The sequence below is a fragment of the Podarcis raffonei genome, chromosome 9 (genome assembly GCF_027172205.1).
Source record: "Podarcis raffonei isolate rPodRaf1 chromosome 9, rPodRaf1.pri, whole genome shotgun sequence".
In the NCBI taxonomy this organism is placed as follows: Eukaryota; Metazoa; Chordata; class Lepidosauria; order Squamata; family Lacertidae; genus Podarcis; species Podarcis raffonei.
In genome coordinates this window covers 5,405,192-5,422,974 of record NC_070610.1, presented here as the reverse complement: position 1 = coordinate 5,422,974, position 17,783 = coordinate 5,405,192, and the positions used below count along the sequence as shown (strand labels likewise).

At 41.8% G+C, this 17,783-nt stretch overlaps 2 protein-coding genes and 1 long non-coding RNA gene across 9 annotated transcripts in view; all 3 read left to right on the top strand.

The window, feature by feature from the left end:
• Positions 1-17,783, top strand: part of RGS12 (regulator of G protein signaling 12) — an 81,875-nt gene that overhangs the window by 2,118 nt on the left and 61,974 nt on the right. For all 7 annotated transcript variants that reach the window (XM_053404301.1, XM_053404297.1, XM_053404299.1 and 4 more), the window contains one exon: positions 1,668-3,606. In XM_053404301.1, coding sequence (XP_053260276.1) covers positions 1,762-3,606 — 1,845 coding nt within the window. In that variant the 5' untranslated portion in view covers positions 1,668-1,761. The remainder of the gene's footprint in view (positions 1-1,667; positions 3,607-17,783) is intronic.
• Positions 9,062-9,849, top strand: LOC128421450 (uncharacterized). The gene is made up of 2 exons (XR_008332318.1): positions 9,062-9,323; positions 9,513-9,849. It is a non-coding gene; the product is annotated as an uncharacterized LOC128421450 (long non-coding RNA).
• Positions 15,274-15,846, top strand: LOC128421449 (ragulator complex protein LAMTOR5-like). The gene has a single exon (XM_053404308.1). It carries the CDS (start codon positions 15,299-15,301, stop codon positions 15,572-15,574), a length of 276 nt encoding a protein of 91 aa, XP_053260283.1. The 5' UTR covers positions 15,274-15,298; the 3' UTR covers positions 15,575-15,846.

Here is a 17,783-nt window from a genome sequence, read left to right as displayed (position 1 = left end):
GGCCACATTTTGAAAAAGGATGTTGTAGATATGGATCAACTTCCACCATTGAGCAATGTGAAGAAGTCATGTGAAGAAGCATATTACAGTCAAGCCAACATGTTCCATTTTTTTCATTTCATACTTAACTAATGTACTTTGAGTGACATACAGCATAGTATAAAACAAACAAACCAACAAAGCATAAATTGCAAAATACATTTCTAAACAACAGCTTTAAAACCATCCTAATAAAAAAACACACCAGAGAATCCAGCAGCAAACAAACATTGCATAAAATTACCATTGGATATTAGAGGGATTAAAAGGGTCAGATTAGAAGGCTTGTGATAATAGAAATGACCTTGCCTGGCACCAAAATATTATTAAAATAGGATGTAGGTGAGCATCTCTGGGGAGAGCATTCCACAAGCAAGGAACCAGTGCTGAGAAGGCCCTCTCTCTTTAACTGCCTTATCTCAGTTTGAGGGAGTATGCAGAGAAGCCCTCTGCTGATGATAACAGGGCCCAGAGAGGTACCCATGGGAAGGGGTGAGCCATTAGATACTGAGGTCCCAGGCTGTGGAGAAGCAGGGGGATTGGTCATGTAAGTTGCTAGGGGGAAGAGGTGTGCCAGAAGGGTTAGTTCACCCAGGCAGGAACCAAGCTGTCAAAGCTGGTCCTACCTTTAGGTGGTGTAAGGCAGCTGTTTCAGGCAGCAGACTCCTGGCTAATTCCCCTAAGTCCCTGGCTATAACCTTCAGTTGGAGGACAGAGCTCTGTGTGAGCTGCAAGGAACCCACACTGAACCCAGGAGACTTCAGGTATTGCTTTCCGGCTCTGGATTTAGTCTGAGACAGAGAAAAGAAAGGGGAGGGACTCCTGTCCCATCCCAAGCGTGGTTTCACCAACATCTCTTTAACCAAGTGGTACACATGGAAAGAGTAGAAGTGTCCTCTATAATGTTAGTTTGAATGTAACTAAATCACTCCATGCTTGCTTGACATTAAGTTCCATTGAGCCTAATAGAACTTCTTTCCAAGAATGAAAGATTGCCGCCACTGTTATAGAATAAAATGAGGGACAAGATGATTAGAATTTCGAGGCTTTGAGCAACGGATCCATGATCACAATAAAAATGTCAGCAAATGGATGAATTAGGAAGTGTGAAAAGGTGCGAAATCTGAGTCTGCAGTACAGTATTTCTGGTCCTGTAAGCTCTACTGTGTGCTAACAAGCCAGCACTGTACAGTACTAGAAAAATGTGACTTTTAAAGTTAAGGGTTTCAGTAGTGAGGCTCAATGCAATTTCTTGGAAGAATTGTTTTATATTTCATGCTTTAAGTTCTTTGTATCTGCCTTTACAAAAGTGAATATCAGAATAGAAGGATCTGGTCTTTTAGGAACTGTCACAATTAACACTCTGGGACTAGATATGGAGCAAAATGAACAGAAGAAAGCCAGCAGTTTCATGGGCTTCTTGCTGAGAGTGAACTTGGCAGATGTTAGGTACTTGGGGAAGTAGTAGATGTGTCACTAATAAATAGTAGAGTTTGTGCTGGGTGCTTCTTTTGCTTAGGAAAGTTTGTACCTGGGTCAGCCTCCTTATATTACTACCACGTATCTGAACAACAACAACAAAAGTGGGAATAGCAGATATATTTAAACAGTATTTTTCCCCTCTATAGGCTTCACTGGATAAAGACATGAAAATTCCTTGCCTGCATCCCAGGAAACATTAACACTGCATTGCACAGACTTTCTTTTCCAAGAAATACCAGCATGTACAGACCAGGAGAGAAAGTGAAACGCCGGATGCGTATGCATGGTCCCAGCATAAGAAGTGTTGAAGTTGCTAGAGGAAGAGCTGGATATGGATTTACCCTCTCTGGTCAGGCTCCCTGTGTTCTTAGTTGCGTTTTAAAAGGTAGCCCTGCTGATTATGTGGGACTTAAAGCAGGAGACAAAATATTTGCTATAAATGAAATCAATGTGAAAAAGGCATCCCATGAAGATGTGGTGAAGCTAATAGGCAAATGCTCTGGGGTTTTACACATGGTCATTGCTGAAGGGGTTGGCCACGCAGACTCTGGCTCAAGCGATGAAGAAGTTGGGTTTTGTGATGGGAAGGGGTGGCTGAAGCCAAAGCCCGATTCCAAAGGATTGGGTATAAACAGAGCAGAGAAGGTTGTAGAAGAAATGCAATCTGGTGGAATTTTCAACATGATCTTTGAAAATCCTAACATTTCTGCTGCTAATCTGCAGATGACGACCAGAAAGCAAATGCTGGTCCATGAAACTGCTACTGTTAAATTAGAAGTAGGACCTGAAAATAACAACCCAGATATTCCCTGTAAGGAGGAACTGCCCAAAGCCTTGAATGATGATTCCGTTTTTAGAATTGGAGTGGAAAACCAGGAATATTTTGGATTAGATGCAAGTATTTTAAATGTGGCAATGGTTGTAGGCTACCTAGGATCAATTGAACTTCCATCTTCAAGTTCAAATCTGGAATATGATAGTTTGCAGGCTATTCGTGGATGTATGCGACGTCTTCGAGCAGAACAAAAAATCCATTCATTGGTTATAATGAAGATTATGCATGACTCTATTCAACTCTGCAATAATAAATCTGGTGTGATTGCAGAATATCCTGCAGAGAAGCTGGCATTTAGTGCTGTATGCCCTGATGACAGAAGATTCTTTGGGTTAGTTACCATGCAAACCATTGATGATGGAAGTTTGGCTCAGGAAGATGAAGCAGTTTTGAGGACCTCATGCCATGTGTTTATGGTGGATCCAGAGCTTTTTCACCATAAAATTCACCAGGGCATTGCACAACGTTTTGGATTGGAATGCACAGCAGATCCAGACACTAATGGCTGCCTAGAATTTCCAGTGTCATCTCTCCCTGTTCTTCAATTTGTCTCTGTTTTGTACAGGGATATGGGAGAATTGATTGAGGGAGTTCGGGCAAGGGCCTTTCTTGATGGAGATGCAGATGGTCAACAGAATAACAGTATGAGCAGTAATAGTGATAGTGGTATTGGAAATTTTAACCAAGAAGAGAAAAGTAATAGAGTTTTGGTAGTTGAACTAGGAGCTAACTCAAGTAAACATGTTCTTAATAGTGCACAAGGTAGTGCAGTAGGTAGAAGTCAGGCTATTTCCCATTGGGCATTTGGTCATGAACAAGAAGGAAACTCTGCATTAGAAGCAATGTTTCAGAATGATAAATCTCAGAATGTAAGTAAATTCTTAGCTCCTTCAGCTCGCACTGAGGTTCCACTAGTTCCTCCCCAAAGCTCAGTTACATCATGCAAGAAAAATTCTGTGAACATTTCCAATCAAAGATGGTTGCCGGTTCATGTATTAAAAGATTGGCAACATGGATGTGTAAGTGACCAAGAGTCATACACAGATTCTACAGATGGTTGGTCAAGTGTCAACTGTGGTACTCTTCCTCCTCCCATGAGTAAGATTCCTGCTGACAGATACAGAGTTAATGGCAGCTTTGGGCAGCCTCATCTAATGTCTCAAAATAATGAATTGACTAAAAAAGGGTTTCATATACAAAACACATTTGACTCTCAACACAATGTCAGAAAGGCCAAAGAAGATAAAAAGGTAAGAATGTTCATGTAACACTTGTTAGAAAATGCTTTGAAATTGCAGTCATTTTGCCCATTAATTGGAAAGCAGTGCTGTTAGAGAATGGGGGGAATATAATAAAGGAGCTGCTGTCTTCTGTTCTTTCCCCCTTGTCTGTAATTATTATCAGTACCATGCAAAAGAAATTGTACTTACAGATAATAGGAATGTTGAATAATAATATTGCACTGCATCTGTAGGGTGGAGGATTGGATTGTGATTTATGAGCAGCAAAGAATTTTTAGTGTCACCCATGGAAAATTAGACATAATAAGTCTGTTCTTTAATTTCTTTGCAGTACTGTATTTGCCCGCACTATATCAAATGGTCAAAGTTTTGGGGTTTATATGTATAATTAAGCCATGTAACGTGCAAACCTCTTGTGAGATGAAACTACAAAACCTCTGTAAAATATGCTTGCAAAAGAACTTGGGCTGGTACAGCCACAATGGAGCTGATCTTTTCATAACAATTAAATCAACTCCAGGTGTTGCACACAGATGCAGAATGATAAGACTGCACAAAATACATTGAAAGAATGTATGGGCAGCAACTTTATTAAACCATTAAAGAATGTGCAGCAGGGTAAACTTGGAGGTTTTCAATACAGACCGAAAAATGGCATTATAAAGGCTATTGAGTGATTGGGGCAGGGTTAGAAGTATGCATACGCCACCCCAGCTCAGGGCCTATGAGCCCATATGGTTTTCAGTCGTTGCAGCTAACCTGTTCAAAGTGTGATCTGGGAGGCTTTATAAAGGCTCATTTTTCAGCCTTCTAAGCTTTGGGTAGGTGATGTGGCCATTCCACAAGAGAATTTCTGTCCCTGTTCTTCCAAGCGGAGTAGCACCAAGAGACGGGTCTGAGGAAAGGATGCCCTGCAGTGTTCCCCTCTCTAATCCTGTGCCATAACTGTCACCTGAAAGATATTCACGATCATTCCAGGAATGCTGCTGTGGTGGGGAATATGTAGCATCCACTACTACCAGGTTCCACCTCAAGTCCTATTAACCTTTTCCCTGGCTCTGGCAATGCACTTTGGGTCCTTGGCACATCTCAGAACCATCCTTTTCAACATAGCAGTCAACCAGCCATCTCAGTCTAGATATGCTTTAATCTGTTGGCAATGGGATTTGCCAGTTCTCATCCCCAAGTCATTTGCACCTGAGCGAACCAAAAGATTTTGAGAAAGTGGGAAGGCCTTCAAGTAATGAAAGAGGACAGGAAGCAGGCGACCTCACAACATGCTTCTTACTTTGTGCCCGTCTGTCTTGTTAATTGAGCATATGCCATACTGTGATCCAGGAAGAGCTCCCAGAATGACTTGCCCCACAAAGTTCCTGTAGCCCCACAAAATAATTTGCTTGGGCGCATTAGGCTCATATGCTTAAACCTCTAATAAAATATTAAAGACTGAGGTGCATCGTCAAGAGAGTCAGACCAGCCCACAATTAGAAAAATAAACAGTCAAATTTGACATATGGACAGGGAAGGGACCTGTACTGCCAACTAACACAAATGAAAAACAAAACAAAAGAACACATGGCCTTGAACCCATTGTGTCAGCAAGATTTACTGCTGGCCTATTACCCACTAAAATAAAACGTCTCGCAGTGTTAACATTCCTAAATGCCTGAAATTGCCACCTGCTAACCATTTGAATTAAAGGAGTGCCAGATATCCCCCTTTCAGGGGACTATTCGTCTCCTTCAAAATTAGGGGCAGGATATTCAGCAACTTTCATGGCAGCAGGCAAATTTTAAGATTTTGCGGGGAGGAGTCTTGCCTTTAAATATGAGATGGCTCATAGTTTTTCTTGCATTTTAAAAAATCTTGGACAGAATGCCCTGGAAAGGATACTACATTATGATATAATGCCCTTCCCAAGGACATCTTGGAAGGGGATCAAAGCTGGCTACCAGAAACTGTCAACTGAATGAAGCAGCAGGGAATCATTTTCTTTTTTAAAAAAGTCCTTGCTTCTTACTTAAAGTTAAAACACACACACACACACACTCTCTTTAAAATTGCCTGCAATCTTTGGTGGTATTTGTCCTCCCCATCGCAAATAACATTCAAAATTGGAAAGGGCCAGGATAGCTCAGTTGGTAGAGCGTGAGATGCTTAATCCCAGGGTTGTGGGTTCAGTCCCTATGTTGGGTGAAAGATTCCTACATTGCAGGGAGTTGGACTAGATGACCCTTGTGGTCCCTTCCAAGCCTATGATTCTATGAAAATTTAGCTTCAGTACAGCAAAAATTTGAATGATATGGTAATAAGTGTCCAAGAATGTAGGCATGTATGTTGCTCCAATCATAAGCCTACAGGGAGGTCAATATTGCTAAAAACAATTATAATTCAGAACTGGTTTCACATCAAAGGCACTGCACCAGCATTCCTGAAAAGAGGTGCTGGAATATTGCCCTGAGGTCTTCATGTCTATATCTTGCCGCATTTGCACAGAAGCCGTGGACAGCACTTAAGGCCAGAAAAAATAGATGTTCCGCTCTCCTGTTCCATCTTAGAGAACTGTAGTTTCATAGAGACAGCCTTCTCCTGAACAGCCAGATCCCAAAAATTATGTCATCTGCCAAAACTGTTGAATCCAGAATGAACCAGAAGCTTTCTAATACAGAAGGATCCAGTATGTTCTAACTGCAGCTGCTTGAAAAAGATAAAGAACAAATATTTAAAAGGCAAGTGTTGCCAAGAACAGGTCCAGAGAAACAGGACTCCCACTATTAAATGAGGACCTTTATAAGGTTACTCTTCCAGTATCCTCCATACCCTAAAGGCCCCACCATTTTCTGTATACCCAACTGCCCCTGGCATGTATTATTTGTTTAGAATACTTATACCACACTTTATAGACTTGGAAAGCTCTAAAGGCCAATACTTATAGGAACAGTCCTAGGTATGGTTGCATCAAGTGTCTTACAAGTATTAGAAAACTTAAGGAATTAGCAAAATGCCCTAGCATAAACTGCCCTAGTAAGAGGAGCTAAATATGGAATGCCTGGCTCTCATTGCACAGGCAGTTCCACCAAAACTCCAGTGTCCCATACTCTGTGCTCTCTGCACCAGCAACTTTGGCACCCTGTGTTGCATACAACATATGTCTCAGATGAACTTACAGTTCAGACAACATATTGTCTGGGTACATATTGTTTCTCTGTGCCAATAATCTCAGTTCCTAACTTGAGTCCTAGCATCAAGCACATGCTGTATAGATTTGTTACTGCTCCAGATGTCCTTACTATGCAGCTCCAGTTCTGGGCTAGAGTACCTTCACAAAGACAATTTGGGTATATTATATTACATTTATTTTTGTTGTTGTTGTTGTTGTTTCTATACTGCCCTTCATCCGAGGATCACATTCCTCTTATTATTGGTACTGCTATTTTATTATTTATTATATTTCATCCAAAGATCACAGGGCAGTTCAAAGCATAAAAATACAAAATGAGAATATGAAATACATAATAAAAGAAAAACATACCAATAACGTCCCTCCCACAAACATATTTAAAAGGCCATAGAATGTTAATCAGCCAAAGTCTGGTAATCAAGAATCATTTTTTGCCAGGTACCTAAAGACATGTAATGAAAGCACCAGGCAAGCCTCCCTGGGGAGAGCGTTCTGCAAATGGGGAGCCACTGCAGAAAAGACCTGCTCTTGTGTTGCCACCCTCCGGACCTCTCAAGGGGAGACACATGAAGAATTATTGTTTTATTAAATTTGTATACCACCCTTTACCACCCCTTTGAATCTACAAAAGATTGAGGGATCTGTGCACAAGGCACACAATGTGGGGACTTTATCTCTTTTGTTGGCACTACTGCTGCTTGCCACCAACTGGAGGCACTCTGTACATTACCCAACAGGGAGTATAGACCAGCTTTCAGTTGCTGACCACCTTTTTTGAGCACAGAGAACTCTAAGGTTTCTTTGCTCACTAAGGTTACTACCGGTTCCAGAGGTGTCCCTCACATTGTATTGCCTCTACATCCCATGGTGAAGCAATATTCATACAGAACATGGTTATTCACAGAACAGTTGGTTGCACCCTCCTTCTTCTCTAGAGCATCTCCCTTATTTAGTTCACCTTCAAGTGAACTCCATGAGTGAACTTTTACACAATCTTTGTACCTAGTCATCTAACTTTGTCAGTGTCTGTCTCCATAAACATACGTACTGAGGAATGCAGCACTGTTCTCTTGATTTAACACACAGCTTGCATCCTGTTGACTGTCTGAGTGTGTACACCATCGGGCAGGAGCTTCCTTCTGCCTCATGCATTAGTAGGAGTGGAGGGACCAGTCCTATGAATTAGGACAGATTATTGTTATGTCTTACCTATATAGACAATTTGACACTGGCTGTTAGGGACTATGTACACCTGCACACTCTGCATGAAAATCATTCACCTTATTACGCATATGTTGGGAGTATGCCCTGCATATGTCCCTCAATAAATGTACCTGGCTAGCTGTCTTATTCAGATGTTATGGAGAAGTAAAGCTGTGTATCATCAGTGTATTGGTGACATCTTCCTCCGAAACATCAAATGATCATTCAAAATGGCTTCATATAGATATTAAATAGCACAGGGGAGAGAATAATGTCTTGCGGAACACTCACCCAGAGCATATGAAGTACAGGGGAATCCCCACTTACACAGGGATTCCGTTCCCGCACACTGCATGTGTCACTGGGATGCGCACAAGTGTGAATTCCTCCATTCCGCCCCTCCCCCTTTCAGCACTGAAAACACATGTGTCAGCAGGAGCACACATGCTGATCACATGCGAGTGGGGAGACACCTGTAGTGCAATCCTTTGAAAAGCAGAGAAGGAAGTAATATTTAGCAGGTTTTTTAGTATATTATTTTCATTGATACAGAATTCCCAAGGAGAGGGTGTATTTATATACAGTGGTACCTGGGGTTACATACGCTTCAGGTTACATACGATTCAGGTTACAGACTCCGCTAACCCAGAAATAGTACCTCGGGTTAAGAACTTTGCTTCAGGATGAGAACAGAAATCGTGCTCTAGTGGCGCGGCAGCAGCGGGAGGCCCCATTAGCTAAAGTGGTGCTTCAGGTTAAGAACAGTTTCAGGTTAAATACAGACCTGTGGAACGAATTAAGTACTTAACCTGAGGTACCACTGTATATTCATAGAAAGCAGAGAGGGGAAGCTTTTGCAGCCAGAACCTGCAGGTTGTCTTCTTTGGGCTGCATGTTAGTGATGGGTAAGTTCAGAGACAAACATGGATAGGCGTAAAGCCAGAGCCAAAAGTGGGCAGGGCAGCAGATATGACTCTTATCGTTGTACAGTAGACTACAAACCAGTCATGCAAAAGTCAGCAGTTTCTACATGCATGTCCATGCGCGTGCGCGCGCGCGCACATACACACACACACACCTCTTTATTCTGCAAACAAGAGGCATTATCACAGTTCAAGAGCACATTCCAGCCAGGTTAAAACACTTGAGGAAGCATAGAACTGTTGAGACGTGTCACTCGGGGCAAGTTCTAGATAGGAGGACACTTTTAGCCTCTGGGCCAGGCCTGCAGTTCCTCGCCCCAATATATAATACTGTTGCATGTTCATTTACAAATATTTTTGATGTTTTATTTCAAGATGGTTGTGCCTCATTGGGCCTCCCTTGTAGGACTACAGTTGTTGTTGTTGTTTAGTCGTTTAGTCGTGTCCGACTCTTCGTGACCCCATGGACCAGAGAATGCCAGGCACCTCTGTCCTCCACTGCCTCCTGCAGTTTGGTCAAACTCATGCTGGTAACTATCCAACCAAAACTCTATGGACAAAGACAACAGGCATATAAAAGGACTATAGTATTTTATCTTATTTGGAAGTGAGGCATAGTTGAGTTTTTGAGGCTGAATATACTTTTGCGGGGAAGGATTGTTTTGGAGGAAAGGTTCATTTTATAAATGCTTGTCTTTTTAAAAATAATCTGCTTGCTCCAGCTGTTTTCTGCAATACCTGTTAACAACATCATTTTTTCTGACACCCCCCCATGTTCCACTTTTATCCTTCCATATTCTTTTAAGGCTACTTTTGTGATTGGAGAGCAACATTCTTTAAGAAATGTTTAGAAATCAATGTTTATACACCTTATCTGTTAAATACTGTACTAAACTGGGCTGTTCATATCCTATTAAAGGAAATTCCAGACATATTAAAATCTCAGTTTACTAGTTATCCATTGTTGTAAACAAAATCTGCCCTTTTTCCCTTATGGGGTATCCAAGAGCCCTTAGAGTGGGTTCCCTATCGGTAGGAGAAAATAACAGAGGCCAGCCAGAGAATATTGAGAAGTAAAGCAGCTAGTAAGCCTGATCTTTATTAAAACTATTGCAACAGGGTACTCCCCCCACACGCAGGAGGACCTAGAACCAGGATGTGCCAGCCCTTATGTAGACTTTTGAAATTGCCCACCCTCAAACTCAAGACCATCACCCCAATACATCATACATACATCACAGAAAGAGGTAGTCTCCAGCAAATTCCTGTCTGGCAGAAAACTTGTTAATGGTCACTGATTGGATCACCCTGCAGCCTGGCCATTCTTTTGTAATGATAAATACTTAGTTCCTGAGCCAGGTCACAGACTCACCCTATTCACACCTTAAATGTGCCCTTAAGGCAAGATTTGTGAGCACAGAGACAATGGGGGGGTTTTCATTTCCTACCCCCTTGCAGAGAAACATTTGGTCAGTTTGGGAGAGTCAAAATGGTTTCAAGACTGTCTTCCTGTACTATTCCAGATATATTGTTTATATATTTATGTACGTGTTTGCCTTGTACATTTAATTTATATACTGTATTTGAGACCTTAAATTCTTATAACACCATAACTAGAATTTCTTCTTCTCTCTGCTTATGCCCGAAGTCTCTTACTGCCTTTTCTCTTAAGACTACTTCTCCTTCCTCTTATAATCATATAGTCTTCAATGTTTCTCAGGGCCAAATTAAACAAGATACCATTCATGCAATTATCAATTGAGTGAATGGTTTTTAAAGGTAAATAGGAGGCACAGGGGGGCTGAATCTAAACTGGGACCCTGGTGGGTGAGGCACGGGAATTTCACATATTCTCCTCTACCCCACTGTAGCATATTAGGACCCACACACCTAATGTTGGCAGTGGAAAGCTTCCAGTTTTATGCAAATGACAGTTCTCACCCCACCTGACAAAAAACATGCACAGCACCAGAGCCCAGACCTAGACTTGTGCCTGCTATTTAGTTTTTTGAAAATCACTCAATTGCTAATTGTGTGAATGGTGTCTCTTGTCGTTTTAGTCTCCCCCCTAGATTTTTAACTGCAGTATTACATGGGGAATGAATCAGCTCCTAGGAGTCTTCCTGGGCTAGCAACAGCTGCATCAAAGAATGGACTTCTTTCCTTTCCTTTTGGTCCCTTTGACCAGTATGTACCCCAAGCTGACATATTTTAGATTAGCAGAAACCACACATAAAGCAATTTGCAACTTTAAAAAGTTACGTAAATTAAAAACCAAAGGTTTTAATGAGATACAGATTTCTGTTTATCTAGCATCAGAGCAGAGACAAAATTAAAAGTGATATAAGTGTATTCTCTCCCCCAACTTCAAACTTCCTTCCCACAACTGTAAAAAGACTAGGGTCTATACTCTTCACTGTCTTCCTTCTTTAGCTTATTTCCAGGAATTGAATCTTGTTGTGTCTAGACTAGAGCAGGCGTCAGCAACCTGCGGACCATTGGCCACAAGCAGGCCATGGGGATTGTTTAAACAGTCCACAAGCCGCCTCCGAACTGAGCCGCCCGCTTGGCGAGTCCCCACATGCTGCGCTAAACCGGCGCAGTGCGGAGCGGGCACTTGCTTCTGCGGCGCCGGAAATCATGTCTGCGCATCTGGCCCACGGAGCGATCTCCGCGGGAGTGAACTGGCCCAGGCGAGGTAAACCTTGCCAACCCCTGGTCTAGAGGCACCTTTGGACCTCCATTCAGAGCAAGGATCTGAGCCAGCCATGAACACAGCTCTGCCCTGAGACATCAAACAGATTTATCCTCCCAAGTAGATCTCTTAAGTATGTGGAGGAGGAGGAGTTTGGACTTGTTATCCCACCTTTCACTCCCCTTAAGGAGTCTCAAAGCGGCTAACAATCTCCTTTCCCTTCCTCCCCCACAACAAACACTCTGTGAGGTGAGTGGGGCTGAGAGACTTCAGAGAAGTGTGACTAGCCCAAGGTCACCCAGCAGCTGCATGTGGAGGAGCGGAGACGCGAACCCGGTTCACCAGATTACGAGTCCACCACTCTTAACCACTACACCACACTGGCTCTCACAAAGGACTGGCTCTAACAAAGGACTTAATGTCCTTTTAACTCCATCACCTTTAGTCACGTAAAACTTGATAATTTGCTGGGAGCATTTAAGGTCAAGTCAGTCTTTACATGTACGACACCTCTCATTTAAAGATATCACAGCAAATGTCAGGCTGGTATAGGTTAACCGCCGAGCCTAAACAGAATGTAAAACAAAACTTTACCAACAATCCATGATAGCCATCTTCAAATATCTGAAGGGTTGTCCCATGGAAGATGGAGTAAGCTTGTTTTCTCCTGCTCTGGATGGTAGGACTCAAACCAATGGCTTCCTGTTACAAGGAAGGAAATTGTGGCTAAACATTAGGAAGAACTTTCTGACGGTAAGATCTGTTTTACAATGGAATGGACGACTTCCTCAGAAAGTGATGGACTCTCCTTCCTTGGAGGTTTTTAAGCAGAGGTTGGATGAAGAATTTGACTAACCAGGGTAGAGCTCTACTATATAAGAAACATGTTGTTTTTGAAAAAGCAGCCTCTGCAATGTGTAGAAGAACATAACATTATTATGCGAAGCATTTCTCTTCCCTGTCAGGGGCAGTCAGTGATGCGCAGTGGAGGTGGGGTAATGGACACCATAATTTGTCAGGGCATGGGTAAGTTGTGCTAGACATTATGAAGGAGTGAGGAAGGATGGAGATGCTATTTTCAGCAGTCGCCACATGTTCCTTAGAACATGTAGTTCTGCCCTCAGAAATTAATGCATAGCAACCCAATATTAGAACAGTTTTTCTAGATGTTATTTAAAAATAGAACAAAATCCTACAATTAAAAAAGGTTACATTAAATTGCATGGCGCTAAACAGAATTCCAGCTGCTACTAATTTTGCTTTATAAAAAGCTTCTCTCCCCCCCCTCTCTCTCTTTACTAAAAGGACAGTCTCCAAAACAAAGTGAGCTGAGCTCTTGAAGATTGAAGACACTATAATTATGCAAAAGAAGAAACTGATAGTATTATGCAGATTTGTTAACATTGTCCTTGCATCACAAGTGACTTTGGTTTATTTCAGCAAACATCAGCTGTTCATTAAAAAACCCAACCCTTAAATGCATATATGCCATGTGAGCTTATATGCATATATGCCAACTTCTTTCAGTGAATAGTTGCATCTTGCTTTTCCTTCCAACAGGAAGGCTATTGCACTTAATAACAAAAAAATGCAATACTTTTTTTTAAAAAAGGAAGCATTGTATGAAATATTCTAACAATAAAAATGGTGCACCAATCAGTACAATATTTAAGAGGGAGAATTATCCATTAAATAATAAACAGCAGACATTTGAAGCAAAAGTCTAAGCAGCAACCCCTTTGGAATTACCCTTAGGTAATGACATGCTGGCATCAACCACCTCCACAGTTTTATAGCACTGCTTGGAGCACATTCATACATATTCATTCATATATATATATATATATATATATATATATATATATATATGAGAATATATATGAATATATATATATCTATATATGTGTGTGGTTTTTATTCCATTCTGACTTAATTCCCTTTTTCTGTCTGCATACTACAGTGAAATCTCTTCCTGTTGACCCATCAGAGGTCTTTGCTCATGCTTCTCTGTGCTAACTCACCCTCTCTTTTCTGTCTACATCCCATAGCATGCACAGTCTTCTTTTTGCCCAACAGCAACTCTGCACTCCTAACTGACGGCTCTTCTCCTTCCGTTTTCATACTTGTAGGTTCTCTTTAGACCTATAGGCCTGTTTCCCTCACTGAATCAAAAGCAGCCCAAACAAGAAGTCTGTAGTCCCTGTTAACTGCAGTAACAAATTTAAGTAGTTTAAGGCACCAGTTGAACTACGGTTACAGGCAGCCACTGGAGAAAGTGTGAGGCAGTAGCTTTACATCTACCTAGCAGTAACCGGCACCAGTTTTCATCCAAAAGCAAACAGATGTAACTCCTGAACTGAGGAACAGGCTGCATGACTTATGTGTTGGAATAATGGCAGCAAAACTACAACCAAAGAAGTCAAGGGAGCAAGATGCAGGATACAAGACTGTTGGTGTTGAATAGAGAGTCTTCAGTTGCCAGACAGTGGATCTAAAGCAAATACAAGACCAGAAAACTGCAGCGATCCTGGAGGGCAAAGTGTTTATTCAGAGAACATACTGGCTGCTTTTGGAAATGCCACAGTTAAATGAAAGGGTACAGGAATAGCTTACAGCACAGCTGGGTGTAATTAAGAAGTTCTCCTGTTCTACATCACAGAGAAAGAGGATCCACTAATGCTAGGCAGTGTACTTCATTCTGAATCTCATCAGGTGAGTTTATGATGTTGCATTACAAGCACCCTCCAGCAAAGATAATGTTTTCAAACTATATCTAGATATTTTTGAGGGGCTTTGATAATTTCCCAACACTCAGTGTATCTGCTTGGTTCCATCTGTGACCCCAAAGATCCAAGGATCCAGGAAAATATGCAATGCTAGCAAATCTTAAGGCTACTTTTTAAAGGCTGGAGGCTGATAGAGTCGTTATCAAAGTGTGGAAACCCAAACCCTACCTAAGTCAATGACATGGTAATCAGAGAGTAAAAAGATAACTGTATAGTCATAGCAAAACAAAGCTAAGGGGCACCATTTCCGTTGCTTGCAATTCAGGATTCCCTCATCTTTACGCCTACCCCACAAAAGGCCAAATCAGCTAGAAATAAACTATTCATGATACTGGGTGAGAAAGATGCTAAGTGCAGGTGACAGTGGACAAATAGCCTTCAGAAGTCCACATGTTTATTTACCCATGGAGATGCTCCTCCAACAAACTCCCTTCTGGAATAAAGTCTGCAAGTGTTCTAGCAGAAAAACGAGTGTTATTAAGTGCACACATCATAGCAGATGACATGATAATCGCATCAGCTGCCAAAGAACATGCTGCCATTCTAAAGCAAGCGTTGGGCAGAGCTAATCAAAAAAGGAGGAAAATTCAACAAGAAACAGTACAATGCCTGAATCACAATGTCAAATATATGGAGTTAAACCAAGTGAAAGCAAGACAGAAGGCATCTGCTTACAGAAGATTCTCAGTACTAATCAGTAACTAGCATAAACTAAATAAGTTTAGCCTGACAGCACAACTGCTGAAAAATAATGTCATCTGCCAATGGGGACCAAAATATGAAGGCTCAAGTGAAGCCTTACTGCAGCTCCAAGCAACAACACAACTGATATTATGACCTGGCAGAGCAACTTGAAGTACAGACACATCTAAGGATGGTCTAGCATGCGGAAGTGATCGCGGTGCTCGGCAAGATGGAGGGGGCGTTGGAACATCATTTAGAAGACACAGTGAAGAACCCCTCCATTGCAGGAGTTCTGTGCACCGATTCCCAGGGCCTCAACTTGGGCTGTCGTGGTACCCTCTCAGATGAACATGCAGGTGTGATATCTGTTCTAGCCCAGCAAGCAGCCAAATTGACGTCTGATCCAACAGATATTCCTGTAGTGTGCCTCGAATCAGATACTGGCAATATCATGATCCAGAAGCATGATGGCATCACAGTAGCAGTACACAAAATGGCATCTTAACCTTATACATCCACAATATTCCTTGCTCTTCGACATTTATGCACCTTTGTGGACTACTCTTCTACAGATTAATACAGGTTGAATATCCAGTATCACTAGGTAGAACCTAGCTGGATTGGACTGTAAAAATTCTCCCAAGTTGGAATGGAATCTTAATTGCTCGGAACTTGTACCATTTCATATTATCATGTGTGGAATGTTTTCCTGTTACATGGCTGGGGAGAGCACCTTGTCAGGTGGCCCCAATACTCAATAAATCAATAAATAAACAAATCTAAGGATGGTCTAGGTGCATGTCACTTCCAGAAGAGAGAACCCATAAAGCCTGTGCATCGCTGCCATCTCTATTGCATCAGCTGAAAACAGTCGCAGGAGACTCATTCAAGTGGTTCATAATTTAACAGAACCACTTTCTCCATTGAGCTCCTGTGAGGTTGAGATCTCCTGCAATGATTTTACAAAGTTTTTTGCAGATAAACTCACTCAAATTCGGAAAGAGGTTGACACCACCATGGTAGCAGAGCTGGGCTGGGTAAGTGCCCATGCTCTGTCTGGTCAAGTTGTATGGGACCGATTTCAGCTTCTTACCTCTGAAGAAGTGGTCAGGCTGCTTGGATGAGTGTAACCAACCACCTGTTTGCTTGATCCTTGCCCATCCTGGCGAGCGAGCCAGGCTTGGCTTGGCAAAGGGCTCCATCGGGTAGTGAATGCTTCCCTCTGTGAGGGAGTCTTCCCAGAACCCCTTAAAGAAGCAGTTTTAAAAACTATATTTGGAACAGCCATTGTGGCCAGTTATCTCCCAGTCTCAATTTTTCCATTCTTGGGCAAGGTGATGAAGCGGGTGGTCGCTGAACCACTCCAACCATGTCTGGATGATGCCCAAACATGACTTCCCAAACTTGTCTTGTTGGTAACTCCTGCCCACTTACCTGGTGAGGATTCTGCAGGGCACTTTGCAGCACCTGCTACATCCCTAGGAGTTGAGTTGAGGAGAACAGGGTAAGGAATATCCTGGTTATCTAAGAGACTACTTTGCTTTCCATTTCTAGCCTTTCTCTCACTCTTACTCATTACATTTTATATCCTGTCCTTCCCCCAAGGTGGCATATGTGGTTCTCTCCTCCCTATTTGATTCTCACAACAGCCCCTTGAGGTAGGCTATGATGAATCAAAGTATGGCAGCCATACACGTTGGGAGAAAGGAGGGGCTTGTGTGGGCTAAAGCCTTTGAAGTTCGCTTATTAAAAAGACAAAAAGGCCTGGGAACCACAGATCTAAGCCCAGGGCTGTGTGGTGCATTTAACATGTGACTGTTGCTAAAAGCAGCAGCCCCACATCTCTTCTTTCCCTCATAACAGTTAGCAAACCAAAATGTATGAGGTGACGTCATCATTATGTTGTGAATTTGCCATTCCTATAAATGGTGGTCAGTGAGGTAGCATGGAAGCTACACTGTGGTGATGTCATGTTATGGGGTTTGTCTTCTTAAGCAGGAATGAGGAGAAGATGACACAAGGGCACTGCTTTCAACAGTGGCCTTTTATCAGCTATAATATGGTGTCCTGGCTAGTGTACTTTGCTCATTTATGAAAGTAAATTTGCAAATAGCAGATGCGTTAGTTCACTTCCCATTATCTCCCAGACACACATGAAGAATGTATTTATGAGTATTCATAAAAGAAGTAGGAACCATGCTACTCAAAGGGGACTTACACCCTTGTATATGTGTATAAGATTGCAGCAGAAGTTGAGTCCCTATTTATAGTAAGAAGTAAATGGAGAAAACCACCCTTGAGAATGGCTAGTAGATTCTCCCACAAAAGCAAAAGTCTACTGTTTCGTGTGCAGACTTTTCTCTAACCAAACTGCCTCAAATACAGCTTTAGCTTCTACTGGATTTGATTATTGGCATCCCATGGAAAATTGAAAAATCATATGAACTCTATGCTAACATGCTTAACTAGAAAGCATAGTCAAATGCTCACATTAGCTGGTAATTTTTATTTTTTTGTGAACCTGCATGCAAACAAGAAACAGATTCACAATTGCATTGCTGGAAGTGTATCCAAAGGATGTTGGCCTTAGTGTAGTCAATGAACTCTTTCACTTCCATCTGTGCAAACTTACCCTGTGGAAAAAGAAAGTTTCAGCCACCAATATATGTATCAAATAATATTACAGGAGAAAATTTGGACAGGTTTTCCAAATG